This window comes from Hydra viridissima, unplaced genomic scaffold (assembly GCF_058129835.1).
Source record: "Hydra viridissima isolate aposymbiotic clone 2 unplaced genomic scaffold, HvirCarnegie_v1 scaffold_6, whole genome shotgun sequence".
NCBI lineage: Eukaryota > Metazoa > Cnidaria > Hydrozoa > Anthoathecata > Hydridae > Hydra > Hydra viridissima.
The window spans coordinates 4,971,714-4,982,170 of NW_028324305.1; the positions used below are offsets into that span (position 1 = coordinate 4,971,714).

Consider the following 10,457-nt stretch of genomic DNA (forward strand, 5'->3'; position numbering starts at 1 on the left):
ATAACTAGATGTGACCCGTTCTAATCAACTTCAAAAATGACTTAAAAGTTAATATTTAGACTCGTCCTTTGAGTTATGCTGAACACTTTGACTGCGACTACTTTGTGTCGTATGTTGAATTTTACCTAATAATTCAGAATCGTTATATTTAACTAGCAGGAATTTTACTGCGACAAATCTGCAGTATACATAGGAATTAAAGTAATTTCGCAACTTAACACTTAAGTTATGGCTGGTTTAGGCATCGACAGAACTGGGTTTATTAGCAAAATTTGAAATTCGTAATAGCGGTTTTAAGCAAGTTAAAATCTAAACTATTTTTGAAAACGAGTAAAACACCCAGTGTTCGCCGATTTTTTTAAGTATAAAGTATCTCGAAGTTTGTTCGTATAGAGAAAAGATTGCTTTTTATAATGCCCTTAGAATGAATGACCGATAATAAATAAGAACTATAGTCATCGAAAATCAAAAACGGCGACCACACTGGTGTGTTCCCCATGTTCGTACCCCACGTTTTTGAACTTCCGCCATATTATATATACAGTACTGTGCAAAAGAAAGTAGCACCTAAGAGAATTTTTATATATTCAAGATAAAATGTCAAACAAAATAAAATTAAAACAAAAATATAAGTACAAACATATTTTTTATTAAATTGTGTAATATAATACAAGTTTTATTGAAAACATTTAAATTTATAACTATACATAGAGACTTAATTAATATTTAGTGTGACCACCATTATTTACAATAACATCTTGGAGCCTTTTAGTTATACTTTTATACAGATTTTCAATAAAGGTGACGGGGATATTATACCATTCTTCTTTTAGAACATTCCAAAGTTCATTTACATTCTTTGGCAACCTTTCCATCTTCTTTCTGTCTAAGTAGTCCCACACATGTTCGATTATGTTCAAATCAGGGCTCTGAGGAGGCCAAGGCATGGTTTTAAGCACTCCCTCCTCTTCCAGATTTGACAAATAATTTTTAACTAATTTACAAGTATGTTTGGGATCGTTATCCTGTTGTAGGATAAAATAATCCCCGACCAGTTGTCGTCCAGAAGGCACAGTATGATTATGTAAGATATTTTTATATTATTCATCTGTAAGCTTTTCTGCTATTCTAACAATGTCCCCTACCCCTTTTATTGAAACACACACCCAAACTTGAATATTCCCTCCACCATGTTTGATAGTCGATGCTAGACATGGCTCTTTCAATGCCTCTCCCTTTCTTCGCCTAACATACTGACGTCTATTCGTCCCAAATATTTGAAATTTAGATTCGCCTGTAAACAATATCTTAACTCATTGATATTTCTGCTACTCTTTGTGCTCTCTGGCGAACTTTAATCTTTTTTCATTATTACCTTTGCGTAGTAATGGTTTTTTAATAGCTACACAGCCTTTTAATCCAGATTTTATTAAAGATCGTTGCACAGAAGATGCATTCTTCTTGGGACGACCAGACCTCTTTTTATCCCCTACATCACCAGTTTCAGTATATTTTTTAACTATTTTTTGAACTGAGGCTCGCGAACAATTCACACGTTTGGCTATTTTAACTTGACTATAGCCCTCTTCATGTAAAACAATGATGCGATTTCTGTTATTTATCGATATCTTTGGCATTTTATTACAGTACAATCTCTCTAATTCGAACTTCATGGGGAAAAAAAAAAGTTCGAATTAGAGAGATTTTCGAATTATAGAAAGTTGATTTTTTTTCAAATATTCTGGTCAAATTACAAATAGAAATGAAAAAAACAAACAAATAGTGATTCTTAAGCCTGAATGCAATAGAGATGATGTGTTTTAAACTTTTTTATTAAAAAAAAAAAAATCAGTAATTGTAGATCGCCTTTTTTAAATATAAGCTCATTTGTTTGAAACATTTAAGTACAGCTTTGTTAACATGATAATACGTACCAACCTGCACCCGTTTAGCCAAATTTCCTTGACGAAAAGCGTCAAATAATTCATCATTGTTCTTTTTACAGGTTAAAAGAATGCTTGGTGGAATATCAAAGATTTTCGAAACCTCTCTTTGTTTTGCCTTTCTCCAATTCCAGTAGAACATCGTATTTCCGCTTTAAATTGGTTTCTTTATGCGGTCTCTCTGATGCCATGATGTTTTTTAAACAAAAGATAATAGTTCACGTTAATTGTTTTTCAAAAGTTCAAAACATTCAAAATTTGAAAAAAGAACTCAATGGTTAACGAGCTTTTTACACTTCAGAAAATAAAAAATCGATTTACTGAGAGATACTCACTAAAGGGTCCGAAAAATCCAATCGAATTAGGGAGGTTTTCGAATTATAGAGATTCGAATTAGAGAGATTGTACTGTAGTACTGAAAAGTAATTTTATTATAAAACAAAACTTTTGAAATAAAAAAAAATTTTTTTAGGCGAAAAAGTCTGTAATTAACGCAAGAACTCAACAATAACTAAAAATTCTTCGCCACATTCTTATTTATCAAAAAATATTTAACAATAATAAATTTAAACAAAATAAATAAATAGTACAGTGATAAATGTAATCAATTTCAAGTGCTGATCTTTGTCCGCAATAAATGAGCAAACATAAGTGGGTGAAAAATGATTCGAGTTGAAACCATCTAACAAATATTTTTAAAAAAATTATGTTATTAAAGAAATCATTAACTAAAATAAGTACATTTAGTTTTATTTAAAAGAATATCTTAGTTTAATTTAATAAAAACTCAATATTATTTACTTATATTTATTTAAATGTACATTTTTTAAAAAATTTCTTAGGTGTTACTTTCTTTTGCACAGTACTGTATATCATTTAAGATGATGATTTATTATAGAAAAAACATTACTTGTGCAGTAAAAATGCAAAATTTTGCATGCTATCATTTTCAAATTTTCAAACTAATTTTTTTTTCTCGGACCAAAAAGTTTGATTTCAACTTTTACATTTTTTGAATCATACAATTTTTAATCGCTCCAGAGTTTCTTCGGAAATTCAAGTTGATAATTTTTTTCATTTCGGCCTAATGTGAGTCATGAGAAAACTGTTTATTGAGATATATCTGGTTACACCGTCTACGGAAGGAAAAGCAGTTTTAAAATTAGGGTAAAAATGTCAAAAATTATAGTAAATGTCTTAAAGATATGCATTTCTCTGCTTAATCCAACTTTTTACTGCTAAAGTCTGTCGGAAATTTTTGCCGTTTTTCTCCACGTTAAGGATAACCTGTCATCTCGTATCTCTGTTAACGTAGCTTTTCAGATTGATTCCTGACTAGTTAAACAATGGTTTTGAAAATCAGCGTTACACGGAGGCTCATTTAAATACCGAGTATGGGAGTTTAAAGAATTTTATAGCTTTTAGAGACAAAGGTTTTTATGATAGTATTTACATTTCAAAATGTGTGCTATAGCTAATACAAGTGATGAAATGCATTTAATCAGTCACTCAACTGAAAGGGAAGAAAATACTCAGGACATAAAAGAATTATTAAAACCTGATTCATTAGAAGGAGACATAATCTTAGATGGGCAAGTAAAAATAGATGGGAAAGAAAAACACTTGCTGATAAATTCAAATGGATTACAGCTTAAAGCATGTGAAATGAAATCAACAAAAGAGAAACCAAAAGGTAGTATATCGGATATATATCTCTACAATTAAAAAAAGCTCATTTCAATATACTATGTAGATGTAAATTTTTAAGACCAAAATTCTGATAGAAATTTTGTGTCGCTGAATAAATAGAAAATATCCCCATATAAATCATACCTTGTCCAATGAATAGTTTCAAGAAGGAAATCAATATAAATTAAATTAATTTATTTTAGTCTTCTTTGTACCATGGCGAGATGTGATTTATGTAGCTAAAGGTACTTCAAGTAAGCATAGTAAGATGTCATCCTTTGTGCTTCATTATATACAGAACCCATTTAATACCATTTTGAGATTAACTTCATTAAAGATTGAAGATGCTGAAGGACAGGATGAAAAATGGGTCAACATCATTCGTAGTCAATGCCTCAAAGGTAAATTATTTATATAATCAAAAATGTTTTTTTTTTTAAGCTGGATAAATATGTTAGCATGAAATCCCTCTATTTATAAATGTTTAAAATGTTCTTTAGTTGATGGGCGCCCTCATAAACTTTTTGTTCTCATAAATCCCATTGGAGGAGCTGGAAGAGGAAGGCAAATCTATCAAAAAAACGTAGCACCAATCTTTGAATTAGCTCAGATAAATACCACAGTAGTAGGTATAACTTTTTTCCAAATAGTAATTTCTAGAAATTGTTATTCTGTCTCAAAAATTTAGTTAAACTGCTTATCTAATAGTTTAGTTTTGAGGATTAAAAAACCACCTTTTTTTAGCTTTCAAATCAAAATCATCTTTTTATGATATTGTAATTGTCTAGCTTTTGTAATTTCAGAAACTGAAAAGCCCAAACATGCTTTGGAAATTGGAGAAACTCAAGATTTTTCATTATTTGATGGGTAAGAGTTTTTCTATTTAAACAAGTAATGTTTTCAAACATTAAGATAAGATACTAAAATCTTTTATTTAATACATATTCTAAGAATACATTTACAGGTATACAGAGCCATAATTAAATAATTTCCTTTGTGCCAATTAAAAAATAATTTGTCTAAAAACTTGAGTTTAAACAATTTTAATTAGAATCTTTCTTAAACATTCAACAAACATTTTCTAGTTATTCAGATCAATAAAAGTGTTTATTGAGTATACAAAGTAGTTTAAAATAACTGTTGCCAAATTTTAAAGTAATTTATAGTTTTTGTTTTTGCACACGAATTATTTAAATAATTCTTAGAATTGTAGTTGTTGGTGGTGATGGGTTATATCAGGAGCTGTTACAAGGGCTTACAATACAAACCCAAAAAAAAGCTGGTATAGAATATAATAGTTCAGATGCTAAGTTTGTTCCACCAAATATTCCGATTGGAATTATAGCTGCAGGTAGTTATATTAAAAATTTACATGTATTTGTACATGTACATAACCTGAAATTCTCTTTTTAAATTATTTGCTATTGTTTACATTTTTAAAACTTGTCCACTTTACGAGCAATTTTATTTAACTATTATTTTATCTTTTTTTGTTACACATGCATTCACTTTTTTAAGCAGTAATTCAGTTATATGTTACTGCAATAGGTACTGGAAATGGCGTCAGTAAATGGATTAACGGTACAGGAGACTTTGAAACATCTGCATTAAATATAATTAGGGGTAAAAAATTCCTTTAAATAGTATTTTTAAGTATTGATGTAAAATTGGCAAAAGCAAACTCCATCTTACAGATTAAAAATTCTGTTGATGCAGTAAGGACTGCCACATGAGGTGGTACTCAACCGCTTATTAAGCCACATCTCCTGTGGTGCTACTTAAAAGCTGAAGGTAAAGGATCCCAACACAACTTATTATGTATAATACTGAAACTCAATAAGGCTTTTTTCTGCAGGTGAACACCGAAGAGGGCAGATCTTTACAGTGCATAGTGATAATAAGTTTTTATGCATCAGTGCTATGTTATTTGGATATGGATATTGGTCTGACCTGATCAAAAGAGCAGAAGAACTGAGATGGATGAAGAGAGCTCGGTATATTTGTAAGCTATCTTTTTTTTTTTTTTTTTTTTTATGCAACATTTATTACATATACAAAAATGTGAAAACATGTAAAAATGTTTTTGTTAAAATGTCAATAATTTATCTATATATTTCTATAATTAACCCCATTTTCCTTCATCATAATCTCCATTCACTTAAACATCAAAAAAAATTGTTTTTTTTTTAGATGTCATTTTTGTCTCCTTATTCAAAAAGAAAAGATTTTTCAAGTGTGAATTAACATATTGTGTCTCAGATGAGAAGACCACTTGTTTAAACAACAGGTTAAACTGCTTTTCATTGTTGAAAGATAATTTTCTGTAAATTGCACCCATGTGGTTGATAAGATTTTTTAGCATTTTTAATTTGCATTGGTGAGACCAAAGTGTGTAAGCTCAAGTTATTGACATTTAAAATCAAAATATTTATTTGTTGTTTTTTTTATCTTACTTAATTTATTTTTTTTAGTATTGAGAATGTGAAAAATGATGGTGATACAGTGTCAGGATATCAAAAAGAAGGTGCTATGTTCATGTATATTTTGTGTGTATTTTTATAATTTATTTTGTTCTTTAAAACTATGAAGGGCATTTCAAAAAGTTATAACATTTAGCATTTTATAGTGCAGTTTATTTGCATGGCTGTTCCATTCGCATAGAAAGCAACAATACTTACTATAACCATTCTGAAGACCAAATAAGGTAGCAACTACTTTCAGGTCACTACAGATTGACCATTGATGCTGATTGCTGTTAATGAATCTTAAGAGCATTTTTCAGTTTTCATAACTTTTTCTTCTTTTATCACATCTGTAAAATATTTCATTGCTAATAAGATATTTTTCAACTGGAGACAATACAGTAGTAAGAATTACTAACATGACCTGTAAGTTCTCTTTAAATGCACTGCAAATGACATAAAAAACTTTTTCCCATTCAAACATTGGATAAGTCATGGTCCACATGAATTACAACATGTGGAGCATACATTTTGAAATGTTGTTTTTGCTTTTGGGGTGAATAGCTGTTTAGATCATTCTTGTTTGTACTTTCTGCACAATGTGGCAATTTTCCATGGATTTCTGACCTTTATAAACCATAATAAAGTAATTCATTTGTCCACTGTAACAATATAATTTAATTGTAGTGCTGAAAACAAATCTTTTTGATTTACTTTCCTTTATAATCGTTGTTTTTAAATTTTTAAAAACGCTGTAAATATGTAGTATGAAAATGTTTAGGTTTGAATTTGTTTAATGTCAGATCTTGTTGTATCACATGTCAGATTGATCTTGTTGTATCACATGTCAGATTGATCTTGTTGTATCACATGTCAGATTGATCTTGTTGTATCACATGTCAGATTGATCTTGTTGTATCACATGTCAGATTGATCTTGTTGTATTATGTGTCAGATTGATATTGATAAACATTTCTGTTTATCAAGATCAATTTGACATAATGAAATAAATTATTGATACATACCAGAGTGTCAAAAGCATATTTTAAAAATGATATATTTATATAATTTTTTAAATATGTTTTTGACACTCTTGCATGTAACAATAATTTGATTAATGTTAATAAAATAGTTTAAAAAGTTTTTATTTTTTCACTTGCTTTCCACAGATTGGGTGACATATACAAAAAGTAACAATAATTATTTTGGAATATTCAGCTCAGTATGTCATACAAAAACTGACGGAGACAAGTTAGTTTTGAGTCCTTTTGCTACACATATACAACTTGGCGTGGACTCAGGCTGTAATCAGATTTTGTTGATAAAAAATCTCTTTCATGTGTCTTCAGATGAATCAACTACAGTAAGGTGTAAAAAAGTTCTTAAAAATTACTGACTTATTGGAAGCCATGTTTTTGCAATCCTTCATTCATTTATCCAATTTTGTGACCTATTTGTTGGGTAGTTATATGTGTTATATGTTATGTATTTTATGCTTATTTGTCTCAGTTGAACATCATACTATATATCGGATATTACGGTATTCCAAAAAAGAAAGATTTTACTTTTTTATTTTTTAGTTGTTTAATTCTTACCTTCTAAAATTTGAATATATAGACACACACATTCAACTTGTTGTTTCTCTTTTTGTTTTTTTATTTTTGGTATTTTTTTTTGTTTTAGTCATCGCCTTCAGCAAATCTTGAATTCATTCCTAATGTGACAGCATTTAGGATAAAGTTGTTGAGAGATGATGAGACAGAAGATACTCTAACAAGTGCACAAGCTCGGATAAGGGAGTTGGAAAGAATTTTAAACATTGATGGGGAAGTAGTTTATGTGGACAAACCAGACATGTATTTCAGGTAATAACAGTTTCTGTTACATGTAAGGTTCTCTGGCATCTCACTTTTACAGAGGAGAGCGCCAGACAATTATTAATTTTTAATATAGGTTTGTTTTGCACTCTACTTTCTAAAAGTAAGAAAACTGAAATCCCTAGTTTAATTTTAAAAATGTTTCTTACTTTTAACAGACACTGTTCGCTTAGATATTTTCCATTCCACGAAATGCATTGCTACTTTACTAAACAGATTGCCTTGAGTTTCTGAGCCCTTTAATTTGTTCAAAGCTTTTTTGTCTTTCAGGCTTCATGTTTCGTTTGTTTCTCTCTATTGTCATGCTAAAGTGAAGTAGTGAAATGGATCATATCAAAAATCTGGGTAAGCGGAAAAAAAATCACTGCTGATCTTTTCTTACTATTTGTATACATTTCAGACAGTAAAGTAAAAGTGTATTTAAATGTGTATATTTTATTAATAGTTTTGGTTAATATGTAACTTTTCTATTTGGTGTATATGTACCTTGCGTTAATGATGTAACGCTCTAACTCAGAGTCAAAATTACTTATAAAATCTGATTTATGGTAAACTTTGTTTTATTTTCCGATAGTATGATATTTCATAGAATGAATGGTACATGAAAATTTCTGCCACGGAAAATCCTAATTTAAGAAAACTAAAAAGATAAATTACCTTTCAAAACTTTTTAAAAAAATTTTGAGAAAAAAATTAAAATTGTACTGGACATAATTACTTTACTAATTACTTTACATTGTTACTTTAAAAGTCGTTTAAAGTTTTGTGTTTAAAATTTCTTTTATGAAAATTTTCCGTATAAGAAATAGATTTTTCAATTCAAGTTAGGAGCAATTTTCTCACCCGTAGTTTTTTTAAACATTTTTTCTGTACGTTTTTTATTATGAACGATCGCAAACTCAAATTTCATTTAAGAAAAATTATTTCAAATGGTCGCAAACGGATTTTTTGACTTCAAAATTGAATCAGACAAATATCGATTACGAACGAGCCATAACGGTTGTTAACAAACTGTTTTAAATTTAAACAAGCTCAATACAAACTTAACAAAGTCAATTATGTATAACAAGTTTTGCTCTGTGATACAAGCTGTATCACAAAGTCAATGATATATAACATGTTTTGCTCTGTGATACAAGCTGTATCACAAAGTCATTGATATATAACAAGTTTTGCTCAGTGATACAAGCTGTATCACAAAGTCAATGATATGTAACAAGTTTTGCTCTGTGATACAAGCTGTATCACAAAGTCAATGATATATAACAAGTTTTGCTCTGTGATACAAGCTGTATCACAAAGTCATTGATATATAACAAGTTTTGCAATGTGAAACAAGCTGTATCACAAAGTTAATATGTAACAAGTTTTGCTCTGTGATACAAGCTGTATCACAAAGTAAAATTTGGTATATATTATTGAGTTTGGTATACAATTGATTTTTCAATTAGGCTTAACATGAAGTAGTTGGTTTTTGATCAAGTGGATCTTTTAAACAATCTCCAGTAAATAATTTTGATTTTATCATAATTTTTTAAAATGTAAACCATCTTGTCCACATTTTTAGGTTGAAGCTTTGTGCGCTTCGCATCGACAATGTTGCCAACAGTGCTGAATACTAGTTCACTACTAGTTGATGAGACTGAAATACACAATCTTTTTTTTTTTTGCCGAATCCAACGAAAGGTTCTTAGGTTTTTTCTGATCTTTTCTTAAGGATTTGGTTGGAAAGATTCAAATTAAGTGTAAATTTTTTTTTTCTGGAACCAAGATAAAAGGGTTGACAGATTGGTTCTGTGAATTATTCCCTCGGATTATGATGTCATCTACATCAATAGATTCTTCTTGTTTTGGCTTCCAATAAATCTCCATGGTTGGAATTAGAGATAAAACAATCGAGGTCGATGTGTTTCGAAGTCGAAGTCGAATCTTCGACGTCGCAAAAAGTCGTGTGTGAACGTGTTTCCAAATCGTTAAAAGTTGTATGAAATTTATTTAAACGGTTTTCAAAATCGTATTACTTCGAATAAAATATATTTTCGATATTTTCAAAACCGTAAAAGGTTGTATAAAATTTAATTTGACGGTTTTCAAAATCGTATTAGTTCAAATAAAATAGATTTTCGCGGTTTTCAAAATCGTAAAAAGTTGTGACTACTAGGAAATGCGGGTTCTGAGACATTAATACCTTTCCCATACTTAAGGTTTCAATGTTTTTTTAAAATCTTTAAATTTTCCAAGATGGCGTCTCTTTTCAATCCTAAGGTTGATAACTTGCCATAATCCGCAACGAAGTAATAAAATATTCTTGTCGTAAGATTTTCATTCCTAAGCTATTCCGGACCAAAGACTTTATCATAATCCATGAATTTAAAGCAGGGTCTGTTTTTATAATGTCCAATAGCCAAGGTGTTGATTTTATCTTCCAAAATGATTCTTTTATCATCGTTGGCGCTGAGAGCAACTTTGTTTATTTCTTCCGTGTA

At 29.5% G+C, this 10,457-nt stretch overlaps 1 protein-coding gene across 8 annotated transcripts; it reads left to right on the forward strand.

The window, feature by feature from the left end:
- Window positions 1-2,962: 2,962 nt before the first annotated feature.
- Window positions 2,963-10,109, forward strand: LOC145190431 (uncharacterized). 8 transcript variants are annotated; one of them, XR_016453203.1, is made up of 13 exons: window positions 2,963-3,636; window positions 3,836-4,033; window positions 4,133-4,261; window positions 4,436-4,499; window positions 4,838-4,983; window positions 5,181-5,255; window positions 5,488-5,634; window positions 5,823-5,919; window positions 6,104-6,156; window positions 7,264-7,462; window positions 7,778-7,959; window positions 8,242-9,062; window positions 9,358-10,109. XR_016453203.1 is itself a non-coding variant. In XM_090089945.1 (13 exons), the coding sequence occupies exons 1-12, from the start codon at window positions 3,405-3,407 to the stop codon at window positions 8,288-8,290; spliced, it is 1,566 nt and encodes a 521-aa protein (XP_089946071.1). In that variant the 5' UTR covers window positions 2,963-3,404; the 3' UTR covers window positions 8,291-8,316; window positions 9,539-10,109. The 8 variants fall into 8 exon arrangements, 2 of the variants coding, with proteins under 2 accessions (XP_089946071.1, XP_089946072.1); XR_016453204.1 differs by having other exon boundaries at window positions 8,242-8,316; window positions 9,539-10,109; XR_016453205.1 differs by having other exon boundaries at window positions 8,242-8,316; window positions 9,689-10,109.
- Window positions 10,110-10,457: the final 348 nt, after the last annotated feature.

Coding starts and splice junctions, on each gene's coding strand:
- LOC145190431 (XM_090089945.1), top strand. CDS start 3,405: ATGTGTGCTATAGCTAATACAAGTGATGAAATGCATTTAATCAGTCAC. Junction 4,262..4,435: donor GATAAATACCACAGTAGTAG/GTATAACTTTTT, acceptor TTGTAATTTCAG/AAACTGAAAAGCCCAAACAT. Junction 5,256..5,487: donor TGCATTAAATATAATTAGGG/GTAAAAAATTCC, acceptor TTTTTTCTGCAG/GTGAACACCGAAGAGGGCAG.